Here is a 15,450-nt window from a genome sequence, read left to right on the forward strand (position 1 = left end):
CTGTATAACAATTTTAGATATGTAGAACTTAATGAAGTAGTCTCAAAACATATCAAGCAAAAATTGGTAGTCCTACAGGGAGAAATGGACAGACCTACCACCATAATGGAAGGTTGCAGTGCACTTCTTAATTGTTGGTATATCAAGTAAGTAACAAGTTAGTTAATTTAGACAGGATTTGAACAGTATGATTAACAGACTTTAATGAATTGATGTGTATAAAACACTGGAACCAACAATTTGAAAATACCAGTTTTCTCCAGGACACATGGCATGCTTTCAAAAAATTGTTGAAGTATTAGTATATAAAGTGAATCTCAACAAATTTCAGTGACTCAGTGTCATAAAGACCACTTTTTTTTTTTTTGCAATGTGGTTTAAATTGCATATTAGTTAAAAAAAAAAAACTAAATTGCAAAACAAAACAAAAGCCCCACAAAACCTCATACATTTGGGAATTTAAAACATATGCTTCTAAATATGAGATAAAAGAAATCTTGAGGAAAATTTCAAAATAGAGTGAATACTAATACAGAAGAAATACAGCATTTTTGGAATATAGTGAAAGACTTAATCCAAAGGAAATTTATTGGCCAAAAAGCATATGTAGAAAAGAAAAAAGGCCAGAATGTTGAGACCTAAGCATCTAACTTGAGAAGATAGAATGACAGGAACAGATTAAACCCTGAGAACAAAGAAAGAAGGAAACTAAGAGCAGAAATTAATGAACTGAAAAATAAAGATTCAGTAGAATTAGAATTAAAAAATCAGAAGTGAGATCTTTAAAAAGACAAGGTTGATAAACGTCTCGTGATTAGGAAGAAAGAATTCACAAATATATACTATTAAGAACAAATGGAAGATAGATAATAATGGATACAGCAAAGATTTAAAAGGTAAAATCATTCTTGTTATTTTCTAAGGTCAATAAATGAGGAAATAAATTTCTAGAAAAAATAATTACTAAAATTGACTGACTTAAAAAAGAAAGACAAGAACTTAGAAGGTATTTGCAACACACACAATAAGCAAGAATCACCATTTGGAAGAAGATAAGAAGAATTCTTACAAATCAGTAAAATAAACAATTATTTAGGAAAATGATCAATAGCAAATAGGCATCTGGCAGAAAAACTTAAATGGTGCATATATTCAAAAAACGCCCAACTTCATTACTAATAAAAGAAATAGACTACATGAAATATATTTTCCAGTCTACTGGGAATAAAATCATAAGAAATCTTACAGAAAAATATGAGTCAGAAGGAATTCTTACACACTTTGGTGGGAGTATAAAGTGGAATCAGTTGGAAATGAAATAGAAATGAATTTGATGTAATCTTGGAAAGTGAAACATTTGAATACTTACTGACCTGATACTTGCACCCTTACATGTGTCCTCTAGAACATGGGTCCCCAAACCACAGGCCATGAAGTGGTACTGGTCCATGGCCTGCCGGGAACTGGGCTGCACAGCAGGAGGTGAGCGGCCAGCAAACAAGCATTGCCGCTTGAGCTCCGCCTCCTGTCTCCTGTCAGATCAGCCTCGGCATTTAAGATTCTCTCATAGGAACGTGAACCCTATTGTGAACTGCTCATGCAAGGGATCTAGGTTGCACGCTCCTTGTTAGATTCTCCTTATGAGAATCTAATATATATAATGCCTGCTGACCTAAGGTGGAACAGTTTCATCCCAAAACCATCACCTCCCCTTCCTAACCAGTCTGTGGAAAAATTGGATTCCACAAAACCTGTCCCTGGTACCAAAAAGGTAGGGGATTGCTGCTCTAGAAAATCTGTACATAAGACGTGCAGTAATGTTCATAGCATTATTGTTTATAATGGCAAAAAGTGGAAACAGCTCAGATGCCCATCAACATGAAGATGGATAAATAAATACAGCATAATGTAATTATACAGTATTATATAACAATAGAAGTGAATGAACTATACCTTGTAATGATGAGTGTCAGAGATTAAGATGTTTAATGGGAAAAAAAAAACAGCTCTCAGGAAGCTATGTACAGTGTGAAACTTAATAAAGTTTCCAAACAATTGAGACTTGAAGTGTATTGTTTAGAAATATATACATATGTGATGAAACTTTTAACAAACCAGAAGAATAATAAGCAGTAAATATTGGATCTGGTTATTTTTAGGGTGGAAGGTAGGAGGACAAGCTCAGGGAAGGGTATGGAGGTAGGTGTGACAGTACTGGTAATGCCTTGATTGTTTTATTGGGTTGGTATTTGTTTTGTTACATTTCATGTGCATTACAAATATGTTTTCATATATATATCAATTATTACATTAAAATGTAAAGAGACTCGGTTGGAAAAGTCCTGTTTTTCTTCAAAAGGATATTGAATGAAAGTCTAAATGTTCAAAATATATGAATCGGTTAGTTGAAAGGAAATAATTTAGTGGTATTAAATAGGACTGTCTCTTGAATAAAATGTCAAACATCATTCTTTGTTAATATAAACTGAAGGAGTTTTTATAGTTGGATATACTATGCAGTTTTAGTAAAATAACATCTCAAAGTCTGTAATATAATGCCTAGTACTTAGAAAAGTTTTAATAGTATTAGTCAAAAGGTCAGTGGGAAGGAATCTGTCTGCCCTTTTAGAGATATTTGTGGTCTGCTCAAAATTGATTGTTTTATATTATGAAAAATGCCTAATGTGGCTGTAGTTTGTATACACTGTATGTAGTAGTATTCAGTTTTTTTAGTGTGTAAACACTTCAGTTAGTGTTGAACAAAGAAAATTATATGCTCTTGTTATGTGTGCTTTAATTTAGATGCTTAATGGCTTTTAATGTTACAAAATAAGTTTATTATTATATTATGATCTCATTTATATTATATTGTCTTGCTCTTCTTCATTTGTGGTGATATGGTCATGGTTTACGAAAACAATAATCCCTAAGAAATAGGTCATTAACAGTAGTTAACGATTACTTGTGATCTATGGTAATGACTGATTTCTTTGGGATTATTGCAGTTATAAACCATAATTACAGATTATTACAGCAATAATTATTTTGTTAAGGAAAAAATGTTCTATGTTTGAACAGCTGCTAAAACAAGTACCCTGAACGTTTCAGAATAAATAGAAAAATGGAAAATTATAATGGAAATTTAATATTATTATAAAATGAAATTTTTTTAAATTTATAGATATGAAACTTGTGTAGCAGATATTTTTCTCTAAATGCAATTTAGAAAGGTGTATTTACATGGTTCTTTAAATTTTGTGAATGTAATTATGTTACCAAAATAACTTTTTGTATATATTTAAGGTATACAGCATGATGTTTTGAAATGCATAGTGAAATGAATACTACAGTTAGCCAGATTATCCTATCACCTTTCATAGTTACCGTCTTTAAAATTTTTGTGGTAAGAGCACTTAAAATCTACTCTTTTAGCAAATAAAGTATTATTAACTGTAGTGCCCATGCTGCGCATCAGTAGACTTACTCCTCCTATACAACTGCAAGTTTGTACCGTTTGACCTAATTCCTAATTTCCTCCCTATGCTTACCTCTAGTAATCACCATTTTACACTCTGTTCCTATGTATTCTACTTTTTTTAAGATTCTGCATATGAATGAGACCATACAGTATTTTTCTTTCAGTTAGTAGCTTATTTCCCAAAGTAACTTCTTAACATTTACTCTTTGGAACACTGTGAGTCTAAAATTGTTCAGGTTTAGGAAATAGTTTAATATTTTTGAGAAATACTGTTTCTCATTCCCCTAAGTACCAAAATTATATTTGATGGCTTAATAATAATGTTTTTTTTTTTTTTTCGAGACAGGGTCTCACTGTCACCTGGGCTAGAGTGCAGTGGTGCAATCTTGGCTCACTGCAACCTTTGCCTCCCAGGTTCAAGTCATTTTCCCACCTCAGCCTCCTGAGTAGCTGGGATTACAAGCTCATGCCACCACAGTCGGCTAATTTTGATATTTTTTGGTAGAGATGGGGTTTTGCCATGCTGCCCAGGCTGTTCTCAAACCCATGATCTGAAGTGATCTGCCTGCTTCAACCTCCCAAAGTGCTGATATTACTGGCATTGAGTCACCTTGAGTGGCCAATAATAATGTCTTTATATTTCACTGTTTATTTCCAACATTAATCCTAACTCATTCAGTACTTGTTTGATTTGTAAGGCCTAAGAAATAATCTGCTTTTCTATTTCTTATACAACAGAAATAATTGCTTTCTAAAACGGAATACGTATGTACACTATTTTTCTCTAAATAAACTTTCTTTCAAAATTTACTGTAATTTTAGAAGAAAACATTCATAATCACATGCTATCTTTGCAAGGCATTGTTTGATCTAATAAGTTTAATTTCAAAGCTAAAGAAATTAGTACAAATTTGAATATTGAGAAATTCACATTTTGTATTTAGATGTTCTATTATTAGATGTTTGTTGTTATATTTAGTTGTTCTGGTATTAGCCAGTGGTGCTCATCATACTGCATAGCAAAAATTGTTGATTTTTTCTTCTGTCTTATCTGCCTCTCACTAGGTTCAGTTCCCAGGTCATGGAGTCTCTCCTCTGCCCCACAGTCTCCCATACATTTGTGTATTTAGTTACATCCGTACCATAGAACATGATACAAAGTAGATACTTAGCAAATGTTTTCCTGAAATGTCTTTTACCTGGAAATTTTTTTTTTCTGTTTGCAGGGTGTTCGTTTTACTAACAGCATTAAAATGTGTATATGGCTAATTGTAACTAGCTTTAGTAATAAACCTCTTGGTATAGAGGAAAGAACTTAAAAATTCTTATTGTATGACTTCATTTTCTTGAGCAGCATCTAAAGTAAGGCACAGAAAAAACCTGAATGTTACATATTGGTATGTCTTACTTTTTTTGTAGGTCTGATATAGAACCACGTTAAAAGGGGATGATAATTTAATAATAGTGATACTAGCCAACATTTACTGAGCACTTACAGCACTTACTTATATATGTTATATGCAAAATACCCGTTGGTGCTTGTCACGACTCTGTGCCAGGTATTATTATCCTTGTCAGATTAAGTAGCTAGTGTAAATAAGTACCAGAGGCCGGATTTGAACCTAGGCCTGCTCTTATTAGCTAAATTGTACTGCTTCTTTTTTTTAAAAAAAATATTTATCTTCCAATAGAGAAATATAAACAAATTACATGCATGGTGAAGTCTTTTTCTATTTTCAGGTAGACATGTTTTATCAAGGACTTGTAGGCAGGTATTTCTGTGTTTACATTATTGGTAAGCCCCAAAATTAAAATTAAGCTTGCTTATTTTAAATTCAGCTATATCAACCAATATTCATTTTATGTGTCTCATTTTTGGAATCAAAAAAAGTGTGAAGTGTTTCCCTGGTAATGATCCCCAAAGCATATGCAGTCTCATCCGTGGTTAAGACTCAGGAGACAGCTAGAGAACAGTTCAGGGTTAGAACTCATAATGTGTTAAACACTTAAGAGATTGTTGGATTGTAAGGTATTGTTGGATCATGAAGGTCTGTCTAGCTAATTGACAACTGTATTGTTGGAATATTCCCTTTTACCAGTCTTGAGAAGTGTAATAGTTTGAGAATGAACTTTTATAAATTGATTCCCTAGATTTCAATCACAGCTCTGCACTTTTAAATTGGGATTTGGAATGTTAAATGAATGTAGATACAGATACAATGTTTATAACAGTGCCTAGTGCAGAGTAACTACTATATAAATCTTTGCTATTATTTTTAATAATAATAAAGCTTGTTTTAAGAAACCAGTATCTAAAAATCTAAACTGATATACAAGGAAGATAATTATTTACATTGCAGTATTTTTCATTTTGAGAAATAATTTACAATAGGATATTTTTAAAAGAGTAAAAGAGCAACTCCCATAGAACAGGTAAAATATTACATTTACATTCACCAAAAGTCATGCTTGCAATGTTTCAGATTCACATCCATTACAGAAGCATATAACATATCCCACACACAGTTGGAGCATAGTCTGTTAATAGCAACCTCTGTAAAATCTGAGAAACACTGCTAATTGTTGTTGTTTGATAGTTACGTTATATAAAGTCACTGTGAACAATAAATTAGCAAATACCGAACCATTGCTCCTGTGGGCCTCTGACCACAACGTTTTCATCAGCCAACCAACACATAACCTTTTTTTATGTATGTTTTTGTAGAAAGACACCTTATTTAATATATATTGTTGATTCATTGACACTGAACTCAGCCAGCAGTACTACTTTTTATGCCAGAACAAAGCTTATTTAACATGCGTTCTCTATATAAGACACATAACAAGCTTGTTTTCGTTAGGAACACTGCATAGCACTTCATCATTATGCTTAAGTCATCGTAAACAGTGAAATCACTAACAAAAAACAAAAAATGTGGCGGTAGATAGACCATTAAAAACATACTTGTTTACATCATGAAGCTGAAACAAGAAGGCAGAGTTTCACTTTGTTTGCCCTGGGCTTGAAACGTGTACTGGATAACTACAGATTTTCACTACTCTGCACATCGGCAGATGACTGTGAGTATTGATTTTGGGATTATAAATTTTACAAAGTAGGCAAGTTCACAAATAATGGAATCTGTAGAATAATGAGGATCAACTGTATCATATCTTATATTGCTTTTATTTAATTTAAGCAATAGAAATATAATTACCATTACTATTCATTAATAATGGGTCTACATTTTAAAGCATTTACTAAATTGGTAATGTTAACCTTTTCTTTCCTTTTTCATGCTATATTTTCTATATAATGATTTCTTAATTCAGTAACCCATATCTGTTGATGATGTACAATATACAGAGCATTGTTTTAGGCTCTGGAGATGCAATGGAGAACAAAACAGACAAAAACACCTGCTTTCATGCAGTTTACAATACATAAAATATGTTAGGAAATGTTAAGTTCTAAAATGCAAACTAATGAAGCAAGGAAGGAGGACATGAAATGTTGAGGGGATTGTGTTACCCATTACCAGAACTTAGTGGCTTATCAGATAACAATTGTGTTATTATCTCTCAGTGTTCTGGGGGTTGATAAGTCTCAGATCGTTGTCTTTAGGGGTCTTTCAGTCATTGTAATCAGATGACAGCTGGGGCTGGAGTTGCCTGAATGCTTCTTTACTCACTAGTCTGGTGTGTGGTCTGGAGTGCTTAGAGTGTATACTCTATCTAGTTGGACATTTCTCTCTCTGTTCAGTCTCTCTAAATGACAAATTGGGCCTCTCAATAGTATAATGATCTCAGGGTGTATGGTCTTCTTAAATGGTGTCTGGCTTCCCCAGAGTGAGCATTCTCTGAGATTTTGGAGGAATCTACCACTTCTTGTAAAGGTTAGGCACCGTACTAAGATGGTGTACTTTCACCAAATTTTATTGGTCAGAGCAGTTACAGTCTGGCCCAGATTTCCAAAGATTAGAAGAATAAACTCCACCTCTTGGTGGCATGTACATATATGGAAGGAAGGAATCGGTGATGAGTATTTGAAGACAGACTACCATGGTAAGTATTGAAAATTGATAGGACATCTTGGTAAGGCCTGAGAAGGTGACATCAAGGGTAAGACTGGTCAGCATAGTTTTATCTTTCCCCAGTTATATTAAACTGTGTGAATATCGGCGAAGAGTAGTGGTGTATTGGACATAAACGGTTATGGTTTTGTAAGATGAGTATGTCATAGCAAAGGAGGAACTAAATGTAAATGCAAGGCAGAGGTTTATAATGATTGACAATAGAATTTAAGCTAGATACATAGAGTAGAGAATATCTGAAGGGTATAAGAGAGAGTGAAGAAATGGCAGATTCCCAAAAATTAATAAAAGAGATCAGCAAACTTTCAAGATACAGGATCAATAAATAAAATCAATGGTATGTCTGTTTTTTAACAATCAGCAATTGAATATGTAAGGAAGAAAGGAAGTCCATTTAAAATATTATCAAAAGGGATAAAATAGGCATAAATTTTAAAAAGAAGTGTAAGAATTATGTACTGACACTTTAACCGTGTTGAAAGAAATTAAAGATCTAAATAAGCAGAAAGACTTCTCATAGTCATAGATCAGAAGACTTAATATTGTTAAGATGGCAATACTCTTCAAATTGATCTCCAAATCCAGTGCAATCCATGTTAAAATCCTGTGCCTTTTTTTGCAGGGATTAACAAACTGGTCCTAAAGTTCATATGGAAATCCATGAGATCCAAAATAGCCAAGATAATCTTGTAAAATAATGAAATTGGAAGACTCATATTTTTTTTATTTCAGAATTTACTACAAAACAACAGTAAACCACATTGAGATACTATCTCACACCAGTTAGAATGGTGATCATTAAAAAATCAGAAGACAACAGATGCTGGAGAGGATGTGGAGAAATAATGCTTTTACATGTTGGTGGGAGTGTAAATTAGTTCAACCATTGTGGAAGACAGTGTGGCAATTCCTCAAGGATCTAGAAGTAGAAATACCATTTCACCCAGCAATCCCATTACTAGGTATATGCCCAAAGGATTATAAATCATTCCATTATAAAGATACACACACATGTTTATTGTGGCACTGTTCACAATAGCAAAAGACTTGGAACCAACCCAAATGCCCATCAGTGATAGACTGGATAAAGAAAATGTGGCACATATACACCATGGAGTACTATGCAGCCATAAAAAAAGATGAGTTCATGTCCCTTGCAGGGGCATGGATAAAGCTGAAAACTGTCATTCTCAGCCAACTGACATGAGAACAGAAAAACACCACATGTTCTCACTCATAAGTGGGTGCTGAACAATGAGAACACATGGACATAGAGAGGGGAACATCACAAACTGGGGCCTGTCGGGGTGGGGAGCTAGGGGAGGGATAGCAGGGCATGGGGGAATTGGGGAGGGATAGCATTAGGAGAAATACCTAATGTAGATGACAGGGTGATGGATGCAGCAAACCACCATGGCATGTGTATACCTGTGTAACAAACCTGCATGTTCTGCACATGTACCCCAGAACTTTAATAATAATAAAAAGTTCATTTCATTGAGGTAAAGAGTAGAGTAATAGATAGGAGAAGCTGAGAATGGTGTGTGGGTGGGCCGGAGAGGGCAGGATGAAGAGAGGTTGGTTAATGAGTATAAACAAACATGCAGTTAAATAAAAGGTGTAAGTTCTAATGTTTGATAGAGTAGGGTGACTATAGTTAACAATGTAGTGGTTGCTTGGGGGTTAGTGGCAGAGGGGTAGAATGAAGGATGACAGCTAGTATGAAAATGTTCTAAAATTAGATTGTGGTGCCGCTTGCATAACCCTGTTAATTTACTAAAAGACATTGAATTACATACTTTAAGGGGGTTACTTGTTTGGTATGTGAATTATATTTCAGTGAAGCTGTTCAAAAAGTGATGGGCTCATGGATTGAAGATTCCCAGTAGAACAAAGGATTGTTGGAGTTGTAAGATTCATCTTTGTAGATGTTGAAATCACTAGTGATTATGATATAAATATTGTTGGAAAGAGTGACAGCCAAAAACCAATACTTTCAAAAAACGGGAAGTAATCTGCAGGAGAGTAGATAATTGCAATAAGAAGGGATATTTGTTAGTGTTGTTGATGATTTAAGATGTAAAGATGAATACTTTCATGATGAAGAAAGAGAAAATGTCTCTAAGTAGAAATGAGGAACATGAAGATCACCTACTCCATATTCAAGGCCCAAGATACATGAGAAGTGGAAGATAAAGCAGCTACCACTTGCTAGAGCCTACAGAGAAAGCAGGGTCATCAAGGTAGACCTTATATGATAGACTTTTATATTGATCCTAAAACACTTTGAAATTCATAAGGTAGCTTTCGGGATACTTTCAACTCCCTACATGAACTTTTTATTCTGTTACCTTTTTCATGAATTATATGTCTTGAAATTGAGTCTGTTTTTTAATGGATTACTTCATCAAATTAGTGTTCTTGTTCTCCTCATCTGTTTCACTTTCCTAATGTGTAAGGCTGCATAACTGGTCAGTTCTGATTTATTGTTGTTTTGTGAGAGAATAAAGGATGTGAATACTTGCCAGGATAAATTTCTAATTTACAGGAAGCTTGTCACCCTAATAGGTTGATGTGTCTCTCGAGAAAGTTGTTGATTAGTTGTAGTATGATAATGACGGCTAGTATCCATGGGAAAACAGAATATGTTCTTTTTCTACCTTTTGTTTATGCTTTCTGAGTGTTCTAACAAGCATAGATAACCTCTTTTCTTCATTGTTCAATTCCATAACTTTAAAAAAAATTTTTACTTGAAAAGGTTTCTTAATTAGAAATGGTTGATTTCAGTATTATGAAATAGGCCACTCATCTTTGAAAAATAATTCTCTTAGAATAGCAAAAAATATGTTTTTAGCAAGGTAATTTTATGTTGTTAATTATTTATAAAGGTCTCAGAAGTACTGGAAGATCTACTACCTAGATCAATGAATCCAGAGATGTAAAATAATACATGTTAAGCAAAAATCATTCAATAAATACCTCCATTTCTAAATTAGTCAATTTCAGCTGCCCCCAAAGTAAGAGTTATGAAGACTCTAGATGTTGCCATTTGTGCCACTGTTTTAAAGCTATTTAATCCTCTACTGCTATCAGCTGTGAAGTTAACTCTACTGTCAAACAATGTGAAATCTTGGACTTTTTATACATCATGCATAGAAATACAGAAGGAATAAATTCATTACTATCTATTACGCTCCAAGCAGGAGAAATATTTAAAATGATCACATTGGTACTATCATGACATTGACCATTCAGAAAAGATACTGATCCTTGGATCATAAGAGTACATTTTGACTGAATAACAGATCTGGTCCTAGACAGTTTAGTGTTTTGTAATCAAATTTATTTTCAATCATGTCTTTGTTGTAGATACTGTTTTTGCTATTTTACAAATGAAAACCCTAAGACTTAAAGAGATAAGTAACTTATGCAGATCACATAGCAAATTAGTAGAGCTGGGATTAAAATTAATTTTATTTGGCTCTAAATTCTATGCCATTTTCACTGTTCTGCCCTAATAAATTTGAAACCCATCTTCTTTCTATCAAGAACTGAGTTCACAATAATTTATCACTTGTTTGGAAGACTAAATCATTGTGCTAATTTTGGAATTTTTCCCAAAATAAGCTATGTTTCTATGAATACTTCTTAAATTTTTTTCTTTCTTATTCTGTATTAGGACGTCTTGCATGGCTGGTATACTTAGTTGGGACAGTCGTAGGAGGAAGATTAACATATACCAGTACAGATGAGCATGATGCTATGGATGGAGAATTATCCTGTCGGTAAGTAAGAGCTGTGTAGTTTACAGAAATTTACTAAATAGTTTTAAAAAATTTAGTTATTGAACTAGTATTATGAGCTAAGACATTTTGTGTGTGGGCTTTTGAAGAAGGTATTATTTCCTTTTTTATTGGTGAGAAAACCAAGGCTCAAAGGTTAAGTGACTTGTAGAAGTCAAATCTCTAGTAAGTGATAGACTTAAAATACTTTGTACATATTTGTGCAAATAATGTGAAAAAGATTTAGGTTGCTTTTTATTACCTAGGATCTGAGAAAGCACATACAGTTGGTGTGCATTGGGAAGATTGCAAAATTGTGTGGCAAAATTGGATGACATACATCTGGTCAGAAAGTATTAGGTAGTCAATTACCCATTGCAAGCTTTGTCACCTACTGGCCACAGCCTTAGGAAAAAGCAATTGAATTATTTCCTTCAAGTTTCTATTCCAACCTGAGGAAAATTTCTATATATAAATAATACAAGTGAGTTGATTTTCCATATATTTTAATTTATTTTTAATAACAAATCTCCTTATAACAGAGTAATACATGTTTTTATTGAAGACTTAAAAATTCGAATGAAAATAAAAATCATATATTAATCTGGAGATAACCAGTACTATTATTTTGTAAAGTCTCTTTGAATCTTTTTAATTAAAGTGTATGGGTATATGTTTACTGCATGTTTTCTGACTTTTTTTAAACATTACAAAACAATGTAAAATGGAGCTGATAACAATACCTAACTCATTATGGGCTATTGTAAGGAATTTATTTTTTAAAATGCTTAGAATAGTGCCTGGCAATTAGTAATATATTACATACACACACACCACTTTTTAAAATCAAATACAATGTGAACATTTAACCTGGACATTAAATTTTCTAAGCTGTACAGCAATTTAAATAGACTCTTGTTTTTGGAATTTTAGGTTGTTCTTCAATTTTTTCTTATTATAAATTACTTTTAGATATAACTAAATTATTTTTAGTTATATCTTTATGTAGATTGAAATAATTGTATTAGAGTTCATTCCTAAATGCAGAATAGCTTGTCAAAGTTTACGTAGGATTTTAAAGACTTTCAATACTCCTTACCACATGGTCTTCTGAAAAAGGACATTTATCCTCTGAACCAAGGTCCCTTAGGAACTGGGCTGCGCAGCAGGAGGTGAGCTGTAGGTGAGCAAACATTAGCGTCTGAGCTCCACCTCCTGTCAGATCAGCAGGGACATTAGATTCTCATAGGAGTGTGAACCCTATTGTGAACTGCATGTGTGAGAGATCTAGGTTGCATGTTTGTTATGAGACACTTGACTGATGCCTGATGACCTGAGGTGGAACAGTTTCATCCTGAGATCATCACCCCACACCGCCCTAAACCTTATCCATGGAAACACTGTCCTTCAGGAAACTGGTCCCTGATGCCAGAAAGGTTGGGGACCACTGTGCTGAACCCAAAGTATATGATAGTTACCATTTTTTAGTCATTGGACTGCCAGATAGTAGGGTTCATATTGTTGCTAGTTTATAGGTAGCAAATGAATTGTTTCAATTTGTATTTCTTTGGTTTCTAGTGGTATGGAACATTCTTTTCCACTCCCAGCTTTGCCATTTTTGTTTCATCTTTGTGATTTTTATATCTATATTGATTATATTATTTGCCTGCTTTTCTTTCGTGATGATCTTTTCTAACTTATTTATAAGAGCTTAGTGTATATATATATATGTGTGTGTGTGTATATATATATGTATATATATATATCAGAGATCTTAATATTTTGCTTCTTATTTTGAAAATGTTTTCTCCATATTTTTACTTCAAAAATTTCTTCTTTACTGGCTTTAAATATTTATGTATTCAGATCTATGAACTTTTTCCTTCATATTTCTCTGCTGTTTATATTTAGAAAGCTTTTTTTTCTACCTCTGGTTAATAAAAATATCCACCTGTATTTTCTCCCAGCTCTCTTTTGTTTTATCAATAGCTTTTTATATTTATTTTTAATATATCTTGACATTTATTTAGTTTCATATTTTTTTTTCAAAATTTCTAATGAATGCCAATCCTACCCTCTACTGATTTGAAATTCCACTTATAGCTTATACAAAATTATTACATCTTTTTTCAGGCCTTTCATACTTTTCTATTGATCTTAGAAGTATATTGTTATATATTTTTACCCTATTAAAGTCTTTAAAATTGTCATACCTAGTTGTGATATTCTCCTTCATTATTATTCTCAGATATATTTCTAAGTGCTTAATAAATTTGTTGTACTTTGGATAAAAAGATTCATTTTGTTCTATGCACTTTTCAACCTTTAAACTGTTTCTTCAATAAAATGTGAATCTGCATGGACCATGAATATTTTTAGTTTTTCTAAGATTTATTATTTTCTATATCAAATTAAGTTGCTTGAAAATATGAATAATAGGTGTTTGGGACCTCCTTAAAATGCTTTAGTGAATTTTCAACCAAGCAAAAAATTTGCCTCTGCGGTATCTTTTAAGACAACATTACGTACTTAGTAAAGTGGAAATTAAGTATACTTTTTGCTATAGTTTAATTTTTTAAAACGTTTTAATCATTAAGTAGAGAAATACTGCCACTATCTCGTGAGAAAATGTATATTAGGAAATAAAGTAGGTATATATTTGCCAATGAGAAAAAAAATTATTTTTTTATTTAAGCAGCAAACATATTGAACATACTGAACTAAGATTTGTGTTTTAGCCTGCATTCCCTGGAAAACAGAGCCTTGGGTGAAGTTCATGGGCTAATATTTTACTGGAGGTAAGGGAGAAGAGTACATTTTCAGAGAAGAAAGAATAAGAGGAAAGGGAAAGTGAGACGATAAGAGAAAACAAATACAGTCAATCCTTCTTATTCCTGGATTCTATTTTTTGTGAATTTGCCTACTTGATAAAATTTGTTTCCAACCCCAGAATCAGTGCGCATGGTGCTTTTGTGGTCATTTGCAGACATGTGCATAGGGATGAAAAAATTTGAGTTTTGTGTTGCACTTCCCCAACTGAGGTTGAACAAGGTGATACTCTGCCTTCTTGTTTCAGCTCTCGTACTGCAAATAATTGTCCCTTTTGTATTCTGTTTAGAGCCACATTTGTCATACTTTTCTGCTTTTTGTTGGTGCTTTCAGTGTTTAAAATAGCCCAGCTGTATTGTTAAAGTACTATTTAGTGTTCCTAAATACAGAAGACTGTCATGTGCCATACATGGGTTAGATAAGCTTTGTTTGGGCACCAGTGGGAGTACTGTGAATACTACAGTAGGCTGCGAGTTCAGTGTTAACAAATCAACAATATATTTGAAAAAGCCTCTTTAAACAGAAACACACATGAAACAAGATTGTGATCCATTGACCAAAATGTTGTTGCCAGAGGCTTTCAGGAACCTAATTCTGTATTTTACCGTGGAGCAATGGTTCATTATTCACAAATTCAGTGTTCGCATTGACTTTATAGAACATAACTACTGTGAATAATGAGAACCAACTATGTAAGGTGGCGTATTACTGAGAACATACGATTGGTTGCCTGCCTTTGTAGGAATTTTCCCCAGAGGCCACAAGAAACCACTTGAACTTCAGAACAGCTCATGGTTGGGGGCGTAAGGACAAGCAGTATATCTTTTGGCTTCTTTCGGTGTCTCATTTCTTATTGGTTAGTGTCTACTCCTGGGGTATTTAACTTTTCCACACTTCTTAGTTGTGTTTCCTGGCCTCTTTGAGGAGCTGTTAGGGAGACAGCTTTAATTGGTCCTATTGGAACTATGAACTGGAATGGTGGTTTGTCTCTGTTTTCTGGGAAGATTTATAACTGCAGAAACTGTGTATCTTTTCTGGGGCTACAAGGCAAGTGGCTAAGCCAGGGGTGAGGTGAGAGGCGATAGTGGGGTTGTTGGTGTGCAAGCAGGGCCAAGCAAATTCAAGGTGGGGTATATTCTAGGACTATATTACACAACAGTCTGGAAGCAAATATGCATTTTACAATATTGATATTCCAAATTAAGAATGATGTCTTATGTAAAATTTAAAAAAATCACTTTCATATGAAGATGTTCCAAGTAATTGG

At 33.5% G+C, this 15,450-nt stretch overlaps 1 protein-coding gene across 1 annotated transcript in view; it reads left to right on the top strand.

Moving 5' to 3' along the window:
* RANBP17 (RAN binding protein 17) overlaps positions 1-15,450 on the top strand; it is a 377,695-nt gene that overhangs the window by 74,019 nt on the left and 288,226 nt on the right. Inside the window, exon 13 of the mRNA XM_064376519.1 lies at positions 11,252-11,357. Coding sequence (XP_064232589.1) covers positions 11,252-11,357 — 106 coding nt within the window. The remainder of the gene's footprint in view (positions 1-11,251; positions 11,358-15,450) is intronic.

The sequence above is a fragment of the Aotus nancymaae genome, unplaced genomic scaffold, assembly GCF_030222135.1.
Source record: "Aotus nancymaae isolate 86718 unplaced genomic scaffold, 86718_ANA_hifiasm-v0.15.2.pri h1tg000015l_1, whole genome shotgun sequence".
Lineage (NCBI taxonomy): Eukaryota > Metazoa > Chordata > Mammalia > Primates > Aotidae > Aotus > Aotus nancymaae.